The 23,386-nt window shown below is 37.7% G+C and overlaps 1 protein-coding gene across 2 annotated transcripts in view; it reads left to right on the top strand.

The window, feature by feature from the left end:
• lqfR (clathrin interactor lqfR) overlaps nucleotides 1-23,327 on the top strand; it is a 97,625-nt gene extending 74,298 nt beyond the window's left edge. The window contains exons 10-12 of one of the 2 annotated variants that reach the window (XM_076205157.1): nucleotides 18,728-18,789; nucleotides 21,621-21,768; nucleotides 21,947-23,327. In XM_076205157.1, the coding sequence (XP_076061272.1) occupies nucleotides 18,728-18,789; nucleotides 21,621-21,768; nucleotides 21,947-22,197 (461 nt within the window). In that variant the 3' untranslated portion in view covers nucleotides 22,198-23,327. Of the gene's footprint in view, nucleotides 1-11,348; nucleotides 14,174-18,727; nucleotides 18,790-21,620; nucleotides 21,769-21,946 lie in introns of those variants that run through there. The other variant, XM_076205149.1, reaches the window with a different exon arrangement.
• Nucleotides 23,328-23,386: the final 59 nt, after the last annotated feature.

Genomic DNA, 23,386 nt, shown 5'->3' with positions numbered 1-23,386 from the left:
CTCTCCCCCTCCTTCTCCCTCTCTCCCCCTCCTTCTCCCTCTCTCCCCCTCCTTCTCCCTCTCTCCTCCTCCTCCCTCTCTCCCCCCATCTCCCCCCCTCCCTCTCCTCTCTCCTCCCCCCTCCTCCCTCTCTCCCCTCCTCTCTCCCCTTCTCTCTCTCTCCCCTCCTCTCTCCCCTTCTCTCTCTCTCTCCTCTCTCTCTCTCCTCTCTCTCTCTCCTCTCTCTCTCTCCTCTCTCTCCTCTCTCTCTCTCCTCTCTCTCTTCTATTCCATTCCCCATATCTCCCACTTTCTCATTCATTGGTTGTGTGTGTAGATATTTAAAAATATTATTTTAACAAGTGCCAAGTGAGCTACCAAATTTTAAGATTGATAAATAGAAATTCTTCAAACTTCACCCATACTTTTGGTCACTGGAGAGCTACATGTATAATACCCTGATCTTGTTGACATTGTTTAGGTTTGGAGAGTTTACCTTACAGAAATGAGGTGATAGCATCCAACATATACAAATGTTTTAGTTGTCTGTATCAGCAATAATACAATTAGTTCTGGTCACATTGGTGTTATATAATGTGTATTTTTTGTAACTTTTTTTTTTGTGACAAAGACATCGTACTTGCAAAGGTAATATTTTTTTATTCTATGCTAAGAAGAATTTTCTGAATATCATTCTAATATAATATTTGTATTTATTTCATTAGTTCATTTACCAATATTTATTTTGAGCACTGAATAATTCAATTGGAGACATTTAATATAATAGTAACACTGCATTTTAATTTTGCATTTTAGTTATTGTAGGGGTAATATTCAATGTGCATCTTCTCACATTGAACAAGGGGGATTGTAATTCTGCATTACAAATGAATGAATGTATTTATAGTGAGTCCAAGCACCTCAAGCATGAATTACCTTGTTTTGGATATTACTTCATTTGGACCGGCTCTCAAGTCAAGAAGATCTGTCTGAGGGAGGTCTGGCAAGGCGACTCAGAAGTGACAGTTATAAGTTCAGGCAATAGTACCGAGTTGTAGCATACAGGGTTGTAGCAATGCTCATGGAGTCTCATCCCTTTTTCTCCATTTGTCCTTTTCCTCCTTTGCTTTTACTATTATTTAACTTAACACTTTTACACTTTGTAACCCATCAATCTTTTATTACTTTGGTCCATTTACAACATTTTGCATTTCTTTGTGTAAAAATTCATTATCCACTCCTGACTCCACTTGTATACTTTGTCTAGATGCCTTTGCTACTTATACAATCCTCCTTGCTTCTCATGTTCTTCTTGATCTTTGCATTGTTAGGAAATAGGTATAACTATTTCTTATGTCCTCTATGATAACAAAAGGAAAGAATTGTGCTGCAGTGATTCCCTGTCAGTTTTAAAAGGCAACAAAGTGGGACAGCATGATGGGACTAGGTATCCTTTTGTGTATATTTATCATAGAAGTCCAGGCATAAGAGGGTCTGAGAGATTTGTAATGAGAACCCATACACATGGGTCTTTAAATGTGTGTGGTTGTGGTACAGATGAAAATAAAGGAAAGAGATAGACAGTATGTTTGTGAGGAGGAAGATGGATATGTTAGTGATAAGTAAATCTAAGTTGAAAGGGAGGGGTGTTTTTGAGTTTTGCAGTGTGGTAAGGAGTGTGTTTGGAATGAGGAAGGGGCGAGGGAAGGAAGGGTCTGCTAGTAAGTGATGAGATAGGAAAGTGTGTGGAGTGAAGTATCTTCCAGGTTAATGTGGGTGAAGTTGAAACTGGGATGGAAGATGGTGCTTTTTGTAAATGCATGTAGACCAGTTAGTAAGAAAAGTGAAAAGGAAAGGGAGGCTTTTTTGAGAGATTTAGATATTTAAAGATTTTTGAGGAATGTCATTGTAGTATCATTGGGAGATCTCAGTGCTAGGTGATGAACCAATAGATTGAGTGGTTGAAAAGTTTGGAGTGCCAGGTAAAAATTATAGTGGAGATTTTATGTTGGAAATATATTTAGAAAGGGATTGATAATAGCAAACACAGTATTTAACCCCTTCCATATGGTGCCGCATACGTAGGCGTCATGAGGAGCAAGTGGATACGCGAGGCTGCCATATCGGCGTCTTGATTATATTTATTGTAGTTGCCCCTCCGTAATGACATACTCTCTAAAATGTCTGTAATCACATTTTCTATGGTTATCAAAATTCACGGGTGAAAGAGAGAACGATCGATATAAGCGGTGACTATATTTTATGATGCAAGTATTATTACGACACGTCGTACGGCTGGCATCGGATGCTGCCCGCGAGATTTAAGGCCCGTACTGAAGAGGTTAAGAAGAGAGTCAAGCAGAAGAACATTGAAAAGGTGATGAATTGAAAGGTGGTTGATGAAATATCAGTGGACTAAGTAGTGGTATCCAAAGGAAGAATAGGAAGAGTTCTGGATATGCATATTCTTAACCTCTTCAATATGAGTCAAATAATCATGGGCAGCATCAGCTGCTTGGTGTGCAATGATTCGATGATGCACCACAATAACTCATGTTATAGAATATAAAGTTACAGCACTGTTGCTCATTCTCTTTCTGAATATTAATAACCACAGAAAATATGATTAACTTCTTCACTCCGGGGCACATCGCACGTCTGGCAGCATTAGCTGCCCGATGTGCGATGTTGCGTCATAATAATCACATTATAAAAAATAAAGTCAGTGCTTAGTCGTTCGTTCTCTTTCACCCGTGTATTTTGATAACCATAGAAAATATGATGAAGCCAGTTTAGAGAGAATGGAGGTTACGTAGGTACGACTACAATAAATATAATCAAGATGCTGACGTCGGCACCATCGAGTACCCACTTGCTCCTCATGCCGCCTACGTAGGTGTCACCGTATGGAAGTGGTTAAGCCAGTTCACAGAATATAGGGGTCACTCATGTACAACTACAAAATAGATATAATCAAGATGCTAACATGGGCATCCACATATACCCACTCGTGCCTTGTGATGCCTACTTGGCCATCATTGTACTGAAGGGGTTAAGGAAGAGTGAGGGAGTGTCAGATAATTTTTTGGTAGAAGGGAAGTTGAAAGTGGAGAATAATAGGAAAAAGAGAAGGGTAGAAGGTAGAGAGGTGCTTAGAGTAACATTTTGAATGAAAGAAAAAAAGGAGAAAAAATACTAGGAGAAACCGAGGAAGTGGGGTGTTGGTGAAGGATAGAATAGTGGTGGGAGTAGAAGAAGAATAGACTTGTGACAAGGTGTGCAAAGATGGTATGTGAAATGAGGAAGATTGGAGGGAATAGAAGGAAGGGTAGTAAGTGGTGGGATGATGTGAATATGATGGTAGAGGAGGAGAGAAGAAGTAATTTTCTGTGGATTGGTTGCAAAGTAGGACTTTGGAAGCATATGAGAGTTACAAGAAAATGAGAGAAGCAAAATGTAAGAAAAAGGAAGGAGGAGAGCAGATGTAAGATGGTATATGATTATGAAAGAGAATTGAAAAGAAAAAATTATGTTTTAGAAGGAAGTGAAAGAGTGAGGTAGAGAGGAAAAGCTGAAAGTGCAGATGGACAGATGTTGATAGAAGTGATGGTGATAAGTGGAAGATGGGTGGAGTATTTTAAATATTGAATGTGTAGGAGGATAGGGAGGGATTGATTGTGGCAGTGGGAAGAGGACTGGGATGGAAGAGGGAAATGAGAGATGAGGTACAAGGAGCTTTGAAAATGATGATACACTGGAATATTGTTTAACTTGTAGTTGAAAATGTCGGTTAAGGCTCATATGACATTTTGCCCCAGGTGTTTGAGGTGGATGTGTAAAATCTTGTCTGAACCCTCAGCTTTGTAGTCTTAATTTCTCTATTGCTCCTCCTTTGTCCTTACTATGGAAAGAGTGTATGACTTCTTTATCAGGTTTGATTTTATTAATCAAACCTGATAAAGAAGTCGCACACTCTTTCCATAGTAAGGATAAAGGAGATTTTTGTGATAAGACAGATATGTGAGAAAGCTATAAGAAAAGATAAGGCTGTATTTTGGGCTTTTATGGATCTGAAAAAGGCTTATGACAGGGTAGACATGAAGGCACTGTGGGAGGTATTGCAGTTGTTAAGAGCAGTCAAGAGTTTTTACGATAGTAGTAGAGCTTGTGTTAGGATTAGAAAATTAGAAATGAAAAGAGTAAGTGGTTTGAGGTAAAGGTGGGACTTTGTCAGGGGTGTTATGCCAACCTGGCTGCTCAATTTATACATGGATGGGGTGGTGCAAGAGGTGAATGCAAGGGTAGTGGGTCAGGGATTGGATATGGTTAAAGAAAATGGAGAAAAGTGGGAGATAAGCCAGTTGTTGTTTACTGATGACACTGTGCTTGTAGCAGGATCAGAGGAGGGATTGAGGAAGTTAGTGACAGAGTTTGGGAAGGTGTGCGAAAGTAGGAAGTTAAAGATAAATGTGGGTAAAAGTAAGGTGATGATATGTACAAGGGGAGAAAGTGTCAGCAGACTGGAAGTGAGTGTTAAATGAGAGAGACTGGAGGAAGTGGATGTTTTTAGATACTTGGGTGCGAATGTGGCAGGAAAGGGAGGAGTGGGGGTGGAGGTAAAATGTAGATTGAAAGAAGTGAGTAAATGCCTTAGTGGATTAAAAAGTGGAATGAGAAATAGACATTTGGGAATGGATGCTAAGAGGAGATTGTATGAAGGAGTGATTGTGCCAACAGCATTGTATGGGGCAGAAAAATGGAACACAAGAGAGGAAGAGAGGAATAGTTTGAATGTATTTACCCAGTATTACACGGGAAGGGAGCTATGCTTGTGGTGACCTGTCTTTGTATCTTTCAGCATCAAGTTTTTCTTAAAATCTTGAATTGTATTAGCACACACTGTTTCATTATCTAAGTTATTCCAGATATCCATTACTCTATATGGGAAGCTATTTTTTTTTTTTTTTTTTTTTTTTTTTTCTTCAGATCTTCTATAGTTATCCTTTTTGAGTTTCTTTTCATGACCTCTTGTTTTTCCATTGTCATTTTTTAGTAAATCATTCCTATCAAGGATTTCCATCCCTTTCATGATTCTAAATATAGTCAGTAGATCACCTCTTTCTCTTCTCTGCTCCAGTGTTGGTAGTTCCAATTTGGATAATCTTTGTTCGTATGTTAATTTGGAAAGAGCTGGTGCCAACTTTGTCGTTGCTCTCTGTATTCTTTCTAATTTCCTTATATTCTTTTTAGTACTGGGTGTCCATAGTGTCGCTGTGTATTCCAGTTTTGGTCTAATCAATGTAACTAATATTTTTTTAATCATTTCTTCATCCAAATAGTCAAATGCCACTTTCATTGACCTTAATAGGTTGAAGGTTTCTCCGACTATTTTGTTTATATGTTTATCTGGTGTCATATCTTTGCTGATTATTACTGCAAGGTCCCTTTCTGAGTGCACTTTTTTTATTTCTTCATCAATTTTATGCTACACTTCTTGATATTGAAGTTTACTTCCCACTTTTGAGTCCATTTCCAGATTTTGTCTAAGTCTGATTGTAATGAATAACAGTCCTCTGCTGTTCTTACTTTTTCAATATTTTTGCATCATCTGCGAAGAAATTCATATAACTTTAAACTCCGTCATCCATATCATTTATGTATATGGCAAACATGATTGGAGCCAGCACTGACCCTTGTGGAACACCACTTATCATTTTTTCCCATTTCGAGTATTTGTCTTTAATTACTACCCTCATTTCTCTCCCAGTCAGTCTTCCATCCATTCTAATAATTTACCTGCGATGCCACCTATTGATTCTAATTTTCTTATTAATTTCTTGTGTGGTACTTAGTCAAATGCCTTTTGTAGGTCTAGATGAAATGCCTGAGAAGTATGATAGGGGCTACTTGGCTGGATAGAGTGAGAAATGAGGTGAGGAGGAGAACAGGGTTGGAAAGGGAATAGATGGCATTGACAAAAGAGATCTTGTTAAAGATGGGAGGGATTTAAGAGGTCATGGGAGTAATTAAGACCACATGTCTAAGGGATGTGAAGAAATAGATTTCCATATAGATGTATAGATATATGGAATAGCTTAGAAGGTGATCTAGTCCAAGCTCAAACAACATATAAGTTCAAATCTAAATATGATAATTGGAAATCGAGGATATAGACTAAGTTGGAACTGTACATGAATTTGAGTCCAGGTATGTTAGAAAATTAGAGAGGAGATGGGACCCAACAAGCGTTGCTTCTGACCTGTATACTACAATTAAGTAAATACACACACACACATCTATCAACATTGGAACAGAGAAGATAAAGAGGTGATTTGTTGACCATTTACAGAATTATGAAAGGGATGGAAATTCTCGATAGAGACGACTTATTAAAATGGAACAGAAGAGAAACGAGGACACGTAAAGAAGCTAAAGAAGCTAAAGAAGGACAGTTACGGAAGAGACCTGAAAAAGAATAGCTTCCCACATAGAGTGATTGATGTCTGGAACAAACTAAACAGAGGAAGAGTGAGTGCCAAAACTATACATGATTTTATGAATAAACTGGTTGCAGAGAGATACAAAAATGGGTCACTACAAGCATAGTTCTTGTCCCGTAAAATACAACTAGGTAAATACATGCTCACAGTGAAGACACACAAATGGAAGAGAAATGGATGATTTTGGTGGAAATTTATAATGAAGATGGTAAATACATATGAAGACAGAAACAGGAAAAGGTGTATAATAAGTGCTGGTTTAACAGAACATGCAGTGAGGCAAAAGGTAGAAGAGATAAAGCCTGAAAAAGATGAAAAAACAAAACAAAACAAAAAAACAATAAATGGCAAATATACATTAACCAAAGAAATGAATGTGTAAAAGTGTGCAGAGAGGAAAAAAGAAACCACAAAAAAGACATCATAGAAAAATGTAAAGATCAACCTTAGCTATTCTATAGATATGTGAATGGTAAACTTAAAAATAAACAGGAAATGGTGAAACTTGTAATGGAAATATAGGGTACACAGAAGATTTAGGAATGGCTGAAGTCATGAACAATCGCTTCAAGTTGGTTGTCACTAGAGAAAAAGTACAGCATTGGGATGAAAGCAAAGTGTGATCCACCCCACGAGGGAAATAGAAATAACACAAAGAAATAATTGACCTTGATGTCAGGAAATCACACAGCCCAGATGGAATAGCAAATTGGATACTAAAAGAATGTAAAGAAGAATTATAGTTGAAATATATAGCATAATAAGTTGCTCATTCAAAGAAGGAAAAATACTAAATGACTGGGAAAGTAGTAGAAGAGGAGTGAGTATTCAGGGAATGGTTGCAAACTAGGATGAGAGAAAAATATGAGGTAAAAAGATAAAGGAAGCAAACAGGAGAGATGTAATGGGGGGTATGACAGAAGATTTTAAAAGTAATAAAAAGATATTTTGGAAGGAAATCAAGAGAGGAAGGGGGGTGAGTCAGGTAGAGAAGAAAAAGTAAAAGGCACAGATGGACAAATCTTAATAGAAGAAGCAGTAAGGGGAAGCTGGGTGGGGGTATTTTAGAGAGCTGTTGAATGTGGAGAGGAAGGGATTGTTGGTAGCAGTGGAAGGCAATAAGAAAATGACAGTGATGTGAGAGGAAAATTGAGAAATAAGAAAAGATGAGGTGTAAGTAGCTCTGAAAATTATGAGAACAGGTAAGGCATCTGGGTTAGATGGGTGTCAACCGTGTCATGCAGAGTGTCTGAAGAAGGGAGGTACAGTAATAGTGGTCTGGGTAGTGAAACTATTTAATGTATGTCTAAAGGAGGGTAGAGCTCCAGAGAACTGGAGGAGTACCTGTATAGTTCCCTGAATATTCACTTCTATTCTACAGCCATCTTTACTTAATCATCCCACCACTCACTACCCTTCCTTCCCTCCCATCCTCCTTGTTCCACATACCATCTTTGCACACCTTGTCACTTCCTCCTGGAAACATCCCTATTCCTCTTCCACACCTTCTATTCTATCCTTCACCACCTCTCACACTTCTCTCAGCTTCTCCTTGTACTCTTGGTCCTCTTCCTCCTTATTTAAGCAGTTTGCTCTAAGTACCTTCCTATCTTCTGCCCTTTTCCTCTTTCTCCACCTATCTTCAACTCTCAACAGACCCTCCCTCAAAAATTGATCTGATATTCCCCAATTCTCTCTCCTACAAATATAGACATCCAGAACTCTTCCTACTCTTATCTTGGATATCACTACATAGGCCATTAATGTCTTATCAAACACCCATCCACCATCCTCTCCCATATGTACTTATGCATGACCTTCTTCCTAAACACTTAAACTATCACCAACTTGCCAAACACATCTCCCATTAACTCTCCACTATGATTTTTACCTGGCACTCTACACTTCTCAGCAACTCCATATATTGGTTCATCCCCAACTCTAGCATTTAGGTCTCCCAATACCACTACATTGACATACCTCCCAAAATCCTCTATGCACTCATTTAAGTTTCCAAAAAACCTCCATTTCCTCTACACTCTTCACACTACCAGGCTCACATGTGCTTACAAATACCCACATCTCCCTTCACAGGAGAACACCTGCATTCACATTCACACCTGCATTCACATTAACCTTGAAGAAACCTCCTTCCACTCCACAGTATCACCTGCATTCACATTAACCTTGAAGAAACCTCCTTCCACTCCACAGTATCACCTGCATTCACATTAACCTTGAAGAAACCTCCTTCCACTCCACCATTCGCTTACCTATGTCCTCACTATTAGGGTCACCCTGTCCTTTCCTCATCCTCTCCTGACTCCCAACACCCTCTCCTGACTCCCAACACCCTCTCCACTACACTCCCAAACTCAAAATCACCCCTCACTTTCAATTTAGTTTCATGTAATGCCAACACATCCATCTTCCTTCTCACAAACATTCTGCCTATCTCTTCCCTTTTATCTGTACCACACTCATGTATATTAAAAAAACCAAACCTTAGGGTTCTGGTTGGAAAACTCCCAGACCTTTTATGCCTCGACTTCTCACAGGAATGTACCTATAGGTCTATAGAGTGTAGGATGCCTAGTCCCTCACTCTGTCCTGTTTCAGTCGCCTTTACAACCCAAGTGGGAAGACCCTGGCAGTATTTTTTTTACCTCTACTACTACAGGTGAAAGGCAAAAATGAAAATATATATTCAAAGAAGTGGTACAAAACAGCATTAAGAGTGGGTGTGACAGCATAATGAAGGGATAGTTGCAGTACAATAAAGTAGCAAAAATTCTCTATGGTTGGAGATTTCCTATAACAGGGGTGCCCCATATAGTCCCTAAAATATTAGCTGCATGTGCTTGAGCAGTATAAACTATGCAATAGCATGCAAACAATACTTCATGATGTATTCACAAAGGTGGAATAAGGAGACACCACAGAATTACAGACCAGTATCACTGACCAGCACAATAGTGAAATTATGTGAAAGATTTGTGAAAGACCATTTGACCAAATATCTTGAAAGAAAAGATGAATATTTTGACACAGTTTGGCTTCAAATCTGGAAGGTCATGTGTTTCGAACCATTTAAGGTTTTACTCAAGAGTGATTGGTGTGTTGCAAGAGAGAGAGAGGGGTGAGTGGACTGTACAATGACATAGAGAAGGCATTTGATAAAATACCTCACAGTTGACTTATGTGGAAATTGGAGCATGTTGGAGGACTGAGAGGCAAACTACTAGAATGGATGAAAGATTTTTTGAAGGAAAGATACATGAGGACAGTAGTAAAGGATAAGATGTCAAGATGGAGAGCAGTAATGAGCAGAGTTCCACAAGGTTCAGTGCTTGCACCAATAATGTTTATTGTCTATGTCAATGGCACGATGGAAGGAACAACAAGCTATGCTAATGTGTTTGCAGATGACACAAAAATCATGAGACAAGTGAAAAATGAGGATGGCAGACAAATAAAAAAAGATTTAGATACTATTTTTGCATGGAGCCAAAAATGGGAAATGGAGTTCAATACCAAGAAAATACAAAGTACTGGAAATGGGCAATAGTAACAAAAGACCATCATCAAACTATTCCTTGGGAAGTGGACCCATTATAAAAGGAAAAGAGGAGAAAGATATGGGAGTGTTGATAAAAGACAACCTGTCACCTAACGGATGTATCAACAGGATTGTGGGAGAGACAGGATATAAGCAAGATCAAGAGGATACAAAAGGGAGTGACCAAACTGGTCCCCAGCTTAGCAGATAAACCATATGAGGAAAGACTAATAGCACTGGGTCTGACAACTTTGAAAGATGGAAGAGAAAGAGATATGATATGATTACAGTATTCAGGTCACTAAAGGGGATTTCATTGACAGAAGAGATCTGATTAAAGATGGGAGGATTTTAAGAGGTCATGGGAGTAGTTAAGAAATAGCAAATGTCTAAAGTATGTGAAAGAATACAGTTTTCCATATAGATGCATAAATACTTAGAATGGCTTAAGAAGTGATATAGTCCAAGCTCAAATAATACAGGAGTTCAAATTTAAATATAATTGGAAATCAGTAAGTTGGAACTGTACATGAATTTGAGGCTAGGTATGATAAGAAATGAGTAGGATATGGGACCCAATGAGCATTGCTCCTTTCCTGTATACAATTAGGTAAATATACCTTCCGGGTCATCTTGACCCAACACTAACCCAACCCAGTGCTGTTGGGGATAATTATGTGCCATGGAGGCTTGCCCACCCAGTATGTAAATATGGCTTTGGGACAGATATATAAACTGTTCAGTTCTGAACCATCTGAATAAGGGACAAGAACTCACTAACCCTCTATCCTTCTCACTGTTAACACACACACACTACACCATTCATCCACAAAGAATTTGAATAAAAGGGAAAACAAATGAGTATTGGATAGGTAAGGGATGGGTGAAAGGTAGGTGCATGCCTTATAAGGGGAAAGGACCTTTTTGGTATATGTATAATTAGAAACTTTGGTGTAACTGCATTGAATTCTAAAGTATGAAGTTGATGTACCCTGATATGTTGGTAGTAGTTGATTTAGGTGACCCGTGTATCCTGTCCCCACTTATTTTACAATGATTATTGAATGCATGAGATTTATTTGTTTATTCATTGTGTTACTGATTGATATGTGAAAAGAAAAAAATACAAAGAATAAACTATTTTCGAATGCTCGACTGGCATTGCTTATGTGTAGATATCTTAAGCATACCAGATTATAGCATAGATATGTATAGAAAATGAAAATGATTTAAAGATTTTATTAGTAGTAAGGTTATTATTATGCATGGGTGGTTGTGTCAATGGGCCAAATGATTTTTCCAACTTTCAGTATCGAGACAAGACTGGAGGGACTTGCAATCCCAGGCTGGAGAAACTAATGAGAAAAGATCAGCAAGTCCAGCAGCTAGTAGGTTTCCCACGCACAACATGCTCCAGAGGCTTAAGATGAAATACTGGGAATCTTTGAATGCAGATGTCCCAGGCATTGAAATGGTTATAGCTGCTCTGGATGAAATTCTTTTGATGTGTCCAGGACCCCTAACTCCGCAGAAATATGCAGGTGTTGACAGCCATTTTGAACACAGGGAGTCATTTGTACTGAGTTTTTATACTCCTATTCTGGAAATAAGCATTGATAATTATGTTAGTATGGGGGTTCTGGCCACTGACAGTGGGTGCAAAAGCCTTTTTCTACAAGTTCTCCTGAATGGGCCTTTTATGGAAACTATAAACGTATTGTTGGCCAGCATTAAGGAGAAATCCAAGGATCAAGCAGTTCTCTGTGCACCACATCTAGAGAAACTTATGAAGCATGCATTTATTGATTTCCTCTTACAATGTTCCTCTGAAAGTTGCCAGAGTTACAAGATGTTTTATGAAGAAACATTTAGACAGTTAGTTTCTTTGCCTGAAAAGGTTGCTAACAAGCTTCAAAAGGAGAATCTGGATTGCTTTATACCTAAACACTTTTACACATTGTTATCATACAACATACTACATGCAATAGTCTTAATAAGTGATGGTATACGACATGAAGTTCCTTCATCCATAGAGCCTGTAGCACACTTACTAGGTTGCATGGTTAGACTTGGAGATGGGTTGACAGTGATGACCCCAGTAGTGAAATGGCTTGGAGAGTGGTGCTTAGGGGATCCAATTATTCAACGAGTCTCGAGGAAAATGTTCAAAAAACTTCCCCAAAGTGCAGCTGAAAGGATGCTAGGGGCTCTTTTCACTGTTGAGAGGTGCCCAAGGACATTGTTCAGCATTATTGGGGACTATGGTGTTCAAAATGATAAAGCAAAATATATATTGTGTCATAAATTTATCTTATCAAAGTTGTGGGAGTCTAATGATAGTATTATAGCCATCATTGGTTATATAAGCATTGCAGAAACTAGTCACAGTTTGTTGATTGAAACTTTCCTAAAATTACTTGACCATTGGAGTAATAAGAGTATTATGACCCATTCATCTTTTGATATCCACTTACAGGTCACAAAATGTATAATGGTTTGTTTAGCCAACCTCACTGATAAAGATGTGAGACAATGCAAACAAGAAGCTCTGACTACACTGATCCAAGGGGTGGCCAACCATATAGATAGCCCAGACCACCAACAAAAATTAGTAGGAATGGTGCTTGGAGAAAAATTAACAGAAGTTGTCCATGCCACTGGTCCACAATTAAAATTTGAATACAAAGAAACTAATATCACTAGAGATATAAAAGATATCATTTGTGGACAGAACAAATGTGAGAAAAAGCCAAACAAACTTAAATCATTTGAAGAGTTTATGAATGAAATGGAGCGCTATGTTTTACAAAACACTGAAATAGAAGTAGCTAACACTTGTAGTTTTGAAACTACAATGGTAAAAAAGTTGTCTGTTAAGATGGATACATCAGAATCAGAACTCAATAGGATTGAAGAAACCAAAGACCTAGATAGTGATGATGATGATGATTTAGTACCATATAGCATGGAAAATGATGGTACATTAAATGCAGTTAAGACACCATCATATCCACAAGAACTTTTAGATTATATAATGGAAGGAGAGTGTGATAAAGTAGAAGCAGCTCTAAAAGTTGCAGAAGGAGTAATCAGACAGAATATGCAAAATCAAGATAAAGAACTTGCTCTTGAAATTGCCAAAGTAGCTTTGCATTTGGATGACCAATTCAATACAGATGGTTTTTCAGTTAAACGTATCAATATTCTCACAGCTCTTGCAGCCTCATTCCCTGCAGAATGTGCTATCTATCTTAGCAATGAGTTTTATGAAAGAAATTACAGTTTAAAACAGAGAATTGACATTTTACATGTTTTCAGGTGTGTAGCAAATGAATTATCCAATATAAAGCCACTACCAGAAAATAAGGAAATGTGTAAAAAAGACTGCATAGTCAGGAATGATTTTAAGCAATATGCTGGATTTTTCTTTTTTCCCTTGATTCACCATGTAGGAGAGTCGAGAAATTACCTAGATTTATTTGGAAAGGATTTGTTTCTTTTATGTGACCTGTTAAAGACTCTTGGTACTATGATCAAGGCTGCAGGACAGTGTGAATTGACCACAAAGATGGTAGGTTGTTTACTTGAAGTAACATGGTACCTTAGACATCATGAAGAACCAAGTGTTAGGTGTGCTTGCCTGGAATCCATAAGCATGGGAATTGAAGCTGTGCCCAACTCTCTCTTGTTGTCTCTTATACCTGATGAACTGGTGGAGTTGAGGCAGTGGCTGACAGTAGTACTTAGCTCTGATGAAGACCGAATGTGCCATTTGCTTGCAGCAAAATTAGCCTTGCATGTTGACAGGTGTATGCAGTTACCAAAAATATTTTAGCCTGATTTATTAATGGTTGTACAAAGATTTTTCATATATAATAGATTTCTTCAACTGGAAAAATTAAGTATGTACTGTGTCAGGATTCATAGAAAATTATTTGTTTAGTACAAATTTCAGTACCAGTCTTTGCTTACTATTAAATGCTAAACATTTATCATGCTAAATTCATTAGATATGAATAAATTGAATGATATTGATACACACACACACACACACACACACACACACACACACACACACACACACACACACACACACACACACACACACACACACACACACACACATATGAAGAAATAGTGTGTGCAAACACAATACAACAATTTAAGAACAAACTTGATCTTGTGAGATACAAAAAAAAAACGGGTCACCACAAGCATAGCTCCCCTTCCCGTATAATACAACTAGGTAAATACGCATTCCTAGACCTACAAAAAGCTTTTGACAAAGTACCACACAAAAAACTATTAAGACTGGAAACCATAGGAGAGATACAAAGTAAACTACTGAAAGGTATGGAGGACTTCTTACATGGAAGAAAAATGAGAGTAGTGCTTAGAGATGAGAGTTCTACTTGGGAAGAGGTGATTAGTGGAGTTCCACAAGGATCAGTATTGGCTCCAATAATGTTTGCTATTTATATGAGTGACATGGATGAGGGTGTGGAGTGTTACATGAGCTTCTTTGCAGATGACACAAAACTGTGGAAGAAAGTGAGTATTGAAACGGATTGTGATTTGCTGCAAAGGTTTGGTAATGGAGAGAGATACAAGAGGACATGGGAAAAAACTGAAAAAGGACAGTTATAGAAGAGACCTGAGAGAACATCTTTCTCCACAGAGTGGTGGATGTATGGAACAAACTGGATGAAATGATAGTGTGTGCAAAAACTGTAAAGGAATTTAAGAACGATTTAGATATTGCAAGATACAGAGACGGGACACCACAAGTGTAGTTCCCCTTCCCATAAGATACAAGTAGGTAAACACAACTAGGTAAATAGACACACGCATGAATGATGAGGAAAGAGAAAAAATATTAATGAGCAAAGCTAAAAAGAGAGAAAAGAATGGAGACCAAGAAAATGAAGTTCTATTGGAAAGTGTTAGACATGAGAGTAAAAAAATGGCATATTCAAGGGAAAATGAAAGGAACAGAGAATGAGATGGTGAGAGTAGAAAATAAAAAATGGCTTCTACTAATACAGATAGATTAATCTCAGGATTAAATGAACTAAATTATTACCTGTCAGAAGAAAAACCAGACATAATTAGAATTGTGAGGACAAAGTGAAGGGGTCCACTATTACCAAACAGTGTTAGACATAGATTATATAATCACTGGCTTAGAAATAGAGAGGAGAAACAGGGTGGAGGAGTCATGTTCTTGGCTAAGAAGAACTTAATGTGCGAAAGTAACAAATGGAGAGAACGGGGTGGAGATAATCATAAGAGTTGAAGATAGTGACATGAAAAGTAGAAAGTTTGTGGTGATTTATGTGCCCCCAAAAATGGGGGTCTTGGGGAGAGAGATTATTCTAAGATGTTAGAAGATACGAGGCATTCATTAAATGAGATGTTGAAGAATGGAGGAAAAATGGTACTTATGGAAGATTTTAACTGGAAAGAAATCTGTTGGGATGAGATGATAGTGAAAGGTGGTGAGGATCTATGGAGAAATGTATTACTTGACATGACTATATATAGAATATACAATGACACAACAGGTAAAAGAAAACATTAGAATAATGAAGAATCATTGATACTAGATTTATTATTTACAAGACCTGAAATTGTGGATAAATTTGAAAACAAGACACCAATTGGAAAGTGACCACGTATTACTTGAGTTAGAACTAAAGGAGGAAACACGCATAGAAATGAGAAATACAGAAAAGTAAGACTGATGTATAGTAAAATGGACTTTGAGAAACTTAGGAATTTTTTTCTTAGAGTTGGAAAAAAATCTACAATGAAGAAACACGTGTGGAAGAAAAATGGATGATTTTGATTGAAATCTATAATGAAGAAGTAGTGGATAAACATGTCCCAAAGCAAAAACGGGAAAAGGTGTATAGTAAGTGCTGGTTTAACGGAAGGTATAGCGAAGCAAAAGATAGAAGAGATAAAGCTTGGAAAAGATGGAGAAAAAGACAAACTTAGAAAGTGGCAAAGATATATCAATAGAATTAATATGTAAAGAATAAACAGGGAGGAAAAAGGAACTATGAAAAAGACATAATAGAAAAATGTAAGGATCAGCCAAAACTATAGATGTGTGAACGATAAACTAAAAAACAAACAGGAAATAGCAAAACTACGCCATGAGGGAAATAATAGTAACACAAAAAGAAATAATGGACCAAATAATAAGTCTTTATCAGGAAATCACACAGCCCAGATGGAATTGTAAACTTGATATGAAAAGAATGTAAAGAACTAATACACAAAATATAGAACGTAATAAATTGCTTACTCAAAGAAGGAAAAATACCAGAAGACTGGAAAAAATGACAACATCGTACCATTATATAAAGAAACAAGGAAGATCCAACAAATTACAGACCAGTTTCCCTTACAAGCACAGTAGCCAAAATTTGTGAAAAGGTTATGAAAAGTAGATGGATAAAACATCTGGAAGAGAATATACTAAACCAGAGACAACTTGGATTTAAACAGGGAAGATCATGTGCCACAACTTTGATTTGTTTTTACTCAAGACTACTAGATATAATACAGGAAAGGGATGGATGGGCTGATTGTGCTTTCTTAGATGTACATAAAGCTTTTGACAAAGTACCACACAAAAAACTATAAGAAGAGTGGAAACCATAGGAGGGGTACAGGGATACTGAAATGGATGGATGACTTCTTGCATGGAAGAAAAATGAGAGTAGTGCTCAGAAATAAGAGTTCTTGTTTGGGAAGAGGTGATTAGTGGAGTTCCATTAGGATCAGTATTTGCTCCAATAGTGTTTGCTATTTATGTGAATGAGATGGATGAGGGTGTGGGATGTTACATGGGCTTCTTTGAAGAAAGTGAGTACTGAAACAAATTGTGATTCGCTGCCGAGAGATCCTAATAGAGGTTGGGAATGGAGTCGGAAGTAGAAAGGACTTCATCATTAACATATGCATTATGGAATTTGAAAAAAGTAAAAACAGGATATCAGGACAATATGAAATTAGTGCAAAGTAAGTAAAGAAAGTGGGATCTGAAAAAGACCTGGGAGTAATCATAAAGGACATGTCCCCTGATAAACAGATAAACAAAATTGTCAGCAAAACCTACAAGTTGCAAAGATCAGTAAAGGTGGCTCTTACTTGGATGAAGAAATGGTAAAGAAAATACTAGTCACACTGATAAGGCCAAAATTGGAGTATGCAGCAGCACTATGGTCACCTAGTACCAAAAACAGTATAAGGAAAATTGAGATAATCCAGAGAGCATCTATGAAGATGGCCCCAACACTTTCAAAACTGTCATATGAAGAGAGATTGTGAAAACTAGAACTGGAACAGAGAAGAGAAAGAGGTCACTGGTGGACTATCTGTAGAATCATAAAAGGTATGGAAGTCCTTGATAGAGAAGACTTACTTAATAGGGATAAGATAAATACAAGGGAACATGGAAGCACAAAAAGGATAGTTATAGAGGAGACCTGAAAAAGAACAGCTTTCCCCACAGAGTGGTGGATGTATGGAACAAACTAGACAACACAATAGTGTGTGCAAAAACCATACATGAATTTAAGAGCAATTTAGACACTAAGACAAAGAGGTGGGACACCATGACTATAGCTCCCCCTCCTGTAAAATACAACTAGGTAAATACGTATGCACTTACATATGACTCGATGGTGCAAGTGGTAGAGTTCCTGGCTGCTAATACGGCGGTCTGGGTTCGAATCCCGCCCAGGGCTGAAATAATTTCAGTATCGCTGCGGTGCAAGTCATTACTCCAATTCTCATGGGTGATTTGGGTGTGTGTGTGTGTGTGTGTAATGTCACAACATTACTCATAGATCGGTCATATATGAGCTCTAAGCTCTCTTCCAGGAGAGAAATAGCTGTTGATCATGAGTACAACATGTGATCCAAGACCAACTCTGGAACAAAGAAGGGAAAGAGGAGACCTACTAACTGTCTATAGAATTATGAAGGGAATGGAAATCTTAGATAAGAATGATTTATTGAAATGGGACAATGGAAAAACAAGAGGACATGAAAAGAATCTAAAAAACGATAATTACAGAAGATATCTGGGGTAAAAAAAAAAAAAAAATAGCTTCTCACACAGTGATAGATACTTGGAACAAATTAGACAAAGAAATGGTGTGTGCAAACACTATTCAAGATTTTAAGAAAAAACTCGATACTAAGAGATACAAAGACGGTCCCCACGAGCATAGCTCCCTTCCCGTATAATACAACTAGGTAAATACACACACAAACACAATCTTAAATATATTTCTAACAAGCTGTACCAAATAGAATCAACGTAATGTTATGATGTAAGATATTCATGTAGATACAAGTTTTAGTTTTTGTTTGAATAAACAGTTTGGGATTGATTACTGATTTCATTTAGACCTTAATTTTAGAACCAGAGAAAATATGGCTGAAAGCTGTCAGAATTAGTTAGAATTGGAAATTCTAGGGCAGCAAGATTATTCATTGTAGGCTTTTTGTTGCTCTTGTATGGACTTTTGTCTTTTCTTTTTCTTTAATTAGGCCACCAATCTTTAAAGGGGAAAGGGCCTTTGGTATATGTAATATGATAGAAAAATGTGATCTTTTTTCCATTAATGTAGCAATGCAGTCTAAGTTGTGTTATGTGATTGTATTTCAGGAATGGCAATGGGGTCTCTTGGAAGCAACAGCAATGCCAACATAGCCAACATTACCAACCCAGTAAGTAGAGATTTAGTTCTTCTCTTAACAGGAGATTATTATGAAATATCTTGATTTTGATTCCAGCATCATAAGTAACATTGTATTGTTTAGTGTGTGTAAATGGAATTATAAAGGTAAACTTTGACTAATGTTGGGGGCTGGTTGGTTTAGATCTTGGGGTGCCCAGGTATAAGGGCACTTACACTGCTGCTTGTCCTGTCAGTCCAAGCACATAAGGTAAAGGTGTAAACTTCACTTTTATTAACAAGGTCTTAGAAGAAAAAAGAAGTTTGTTGAATTTCAAGGTTGTGATACCTTGAAGGTCATAACATTGAAGATATTTTGAGAGGATTTTTCCTTGTACTCAGAATGAAAAGAATATTCATATGTACCATAAAGGGGTTGCTTGCTGGCCAAATAACTAAGAATGTCACTACTTGGGTGAGGTGGTCATGAACGGGAGCTATTTGAGGCTTTATTAAACAATAGGTGAGTTCATAATAAGGGCATACTACATTATCTTTCATGCTTCAAAAAGTCCTTCATAAGGAGGCATTGTCTGAGGCATTTAACACTTTTGTTGATAATCTGTCAAAGATAGGAAGCAGCCTCAGTGCACTCTATGAGCACCAGGGTCTCAGCAGACAATGTAGATTTCACCACTTGGCACAACTGCCTTGATTGCCAATAAATCAGGCATCTTCTTCCCTATCCTTGAGAAGTCACAAATTCTCCCTGGGAGCTACCATCAGATAGGTTCCCAAAGGAAGTGTCTGAGAAGCACTCAATTATTCAGTCCTCTATAGCTGACAGCTTTCTAAGTAGCAACCAAAAGTTGACAGACCTAGTACTTTTGGTCTTTCCTCCTATGGTTTATGTGCCAGGCTGGATACTAGTTTGGTTGTTGCCCCTTGTATTCTCTCAATCTTATATCCTTCACTCTGTGTGGGGACCATACTACTGATGCATATTCCAGTCTTGGATGTATCAGGGTTTCACTGATTTTTTTATCCTCCCTTCGTCCATATACTGTAGAGGAATGTCACTTTTATTTTCTTTAGTAGTTTGTATGTTTCTCCCACAGTCCTGCTGATCTGTCTGTCTGGTGACAGGTTGTCTTATATCAAGACTCCCAAGCCTTTCTCCTCTTTTGTGGTAGGTTCACTTCCCTAGGATAGTTTAAAGATGGTCCTATGCCACTATTGCCCATTTCCAGTACTTTGCAATTTTTTGGTATTGAACTTCATTTCCCATTCTTGGCTCCATGCAAAAAGAGTATCTACTAAGTATTTTAGCGGCTTTGACCCATCGTTTTTCGCTCATATTTCCGAAATAACCATTCACATCAGTATGATATATTAGCACAGCCTAATTCACACCCGGCCATAATTTTTGACGTTAGAGTGCATTTACAAGTGTATTTAATTACGGCGTTTACTCTTGATATTGTGTGTGTCGTAGCCGACACCCGTGAAGTAAATCGAACAGGTGAAGTCGTGACGTCATCACAAACTACCTCGTGTATCCCAACTTCACTTGTTCGATTTACTTCACGGGTGTCGGCTACGACACACACAATATCAAGAGTAAACACCGTAATTAAATACACTTGTGAATACACTATAACGTAAAAAATTATGGCCGGGTGTGAATTAGGCTGTGCTAATATACCATGCTGATGTGAATGATTATTTCGGAAATATGAGCGAAAAATGATGGGTCAAAGCCGCTGAAATACTTGGTAAATCTTTTTGCAATTTTGTACCATCCCCCTTGTTTTTCACTCGTCTCGTTATTTGTTCATCCTTTGCAAACATGCTTGTGTAGCTTGTTCCTTCTGTCATGTCATTGACATAGACAAGAAACATTATTGGTGCATGAGGTGGAATGAGGTGGAATGGGTTGGGGGATGGGGGGTGAGGTAGTATGTGTGAGAAAAATTTGATGCAGCCCGAAGGGATTTCTCCTCATCTTCTCCTTTTCTGCATGGGGGGACAGAGAGGGGGGATTGCCAATTTAATGAAGCGGCCTTGCTGTGGATGTGCTGTCTTGCGACACTGCCTCTGACCCAGGGCAGTGGACAAGGTGCAGGGATGACCCGTCATCCAGGAGGTGCCAAGATGTGAGGGAGGGTGGAGAGGGGTGGAGTGTATTTAGGGATTGAATGGGCGGGAGTGGTTTCTATGCCTTTTTCTTTTTAGCTACCTCCCTTGTAAGGGTATATGTATGTATCTTGATATCTTTTCCTTTACTACTGTCCTCGTGCATCTTTCCTTTAAAAAGTCTCATCCATTGTAGTAGTTCATCTCTCAGTCCTCCAACGTGCCCCAATTTCCACATAAGTCAACTGTGAGGTACTTTATCAAATGTCCAGTACAATGAAAAATGATGACTAAGGTATGAGGAGGGGCTTATATATTGTACAATAATGGCATATTTTTTTTTTTTTTTTTTTTTTTTGCATATTTATATCTGCATCTGGTGGAGGATACATGGTATTCATACTGAACTTTCCAGGATATAATGTTGTACATGATTATTTGGAAGACAAATCTTAATGTAATTGTTATCCTTTATTTATATTCATTTGAAGTACATAGGATATACATCTGGCACTGAAATTGAACTAAAATTTAGATATAAATTGTGAACTGTGAGTTTGGTTTGATTAACTCAATCTTCAGTTTTTCTATTGCTTCTCAGAGATAATGAAAGTGTTCTGAATGTCATAGTTCCATTGACATTGTTTCTTTTTTGGAAAAAAAGTAAGGAGGAACTGTTTTCTTTTCATAGTGACAGGTATATTTGAACAACTGATTTGTTTACATAAAGGTTAATTCATATTGCAGAAAGGGATGTGGTCAAACACAGGAGTTGACATCAATTTGGACAACTTAAGTTCAGGTGGATTGCGCAAAGCCCCACCACCCTCTATGAACCAGCTGCAAACCTCCACGCCAGCCTCCCCAGTCAACCCAGTTCATCAGCACATGCCAGGTATCATATACACTTGCAAAGTGGTTATAATTGTATATAGTGATATTGAAAATACTTGATAAAGATATGGATGGAAAAGAGGGAGAGATAGGGAAGATTTGGAGGGGGTGGAGGAGAATGACCAACAAATTATGTTGTAACATTTGTTCGACAGTCTAATTTCTCATCTTTTTCACAGCCGGGATGATAGGGCCTTCATCCATGATTGGGAATGTTGGAATATTGCCTGGAATGACTCCAGGCCATATGATGGCTCAACCAATTGTAGCCATGAATGGTACCACTGGAGGTGTGCCAATGATGACTTCTCCCATAATACCACCAGTGCGGCAGCCAAACAGCATAATGGGAGGCATGGTGACGATACAACAGCCCTTAGTACAAGGGCAGACCCAACCTATGTCGATGCCCACTAACTTGGGCTCGTAATGACCCTAGGCACTATTTTCAGGTGCCTGGTGTTGTGATGTGGCTTTGTGCTGGGCAGTGCCTCAACTCCTTATTGGGTCTCTGAGAACACGAGTCATTAGAAAAATTATCACAAAACTGTTACAGAAATCTTTCAGGGAGTAGACAATGTCATCATCTCAGTTGTTGAATAATTTCCCCAGAAAGTAATAATTGTGATATGGAGTGATAATACTGTGTGATTGTTTTATCATCCATGACTAGTGTTAGGTACTGCAGGTGAAAAGTTTATATTTCAAGTTATTATACATCCAATTGAAATAGAAATGCAATTTTATTGAAATTTGTATACCATTCCAAGTATTTTATCCTTATTAATAATAGAGTTTTATTTCTGAATCATTCTTTAGTCTTCATAAAGAAAAATCACTTGATTAACACATAGGGTTTGGTTCAACAGTGGTTTAGGTTTTCTAACTTTACAAATATCAGTTATCTCATCAGGCCCTGTGTTCTTCATTCTCGAGAAATAGAGAAAAAGTTCTCCCTTTTGTGTGTTTCTCTCATCACTTAATTCAGGATAATGCAATCAAAGAACTGAGGGTATGGATATTAAAGAAAATTTTCCTTTTTCTTTTTTCCTTTCCCTTTTCCTTTGTAGTGGTATTCTGTCTTTGTTATTGTTATATGAATCTATATTTCCTAGATTTATACTGTTCATGAAATATCATAGTTTTTATTGGTTTTATTTTCTAAGGAAATTTTGGATAGAAGAATATTTTAAGAAAAAGTATAAGTTTTGTAGCTTTTGTATATATGTATATCCTTCCAAGTAAAAGAATGTGATCTTTTCATATGACTTAAGAAATTGCACTGAGTTAAAACAGCCATTTGGTTGTTGATGCAAATGTATATAAAAAAACTGCCCTCTCATTTTCACCTGATCCATTGCAAAAGGAAGCTTGCTGGCCAAGGGGGCTAGGCATTGTTAGTTGTGGAGAAGGTCAAGGGATGGCAGTTTGAACCCTGCCACTGGTGAAGTTAAACCAAGGGCATGGTTCATTAAATTCCATGCTACAAAGTCCTCTGTAAGGGGCACTATTGTGGTCTTATGATAGTGGGGGAGTTTGTGACATTAAACCACATCATCATCATTGCATATACTTTCAGACATGACATTTAGGCTTTTATTGATCTCATGATTATATTT

The sequence above is a fragment of the Oratosquilla oratoria genome, chromosome 2 (genome assembly GCF_046742065.1).
Source record: "Oratosquilla oratoria isolate Oo_2021 chromosome 2, ASM4674206v1, whole genome shotgun sequence".
NCBI lineage: Eukaryota > Metazoa > Arthropoda > Malacostraca > Stomatopoda > Squillidae > Oratosquilla > Oratosquilla oratoria.
The sequence above is the reverse complement of the archived record's forward strand: the minus strand, read 5'-3'. Positions and strand labels throughout refer to the sequence as shown.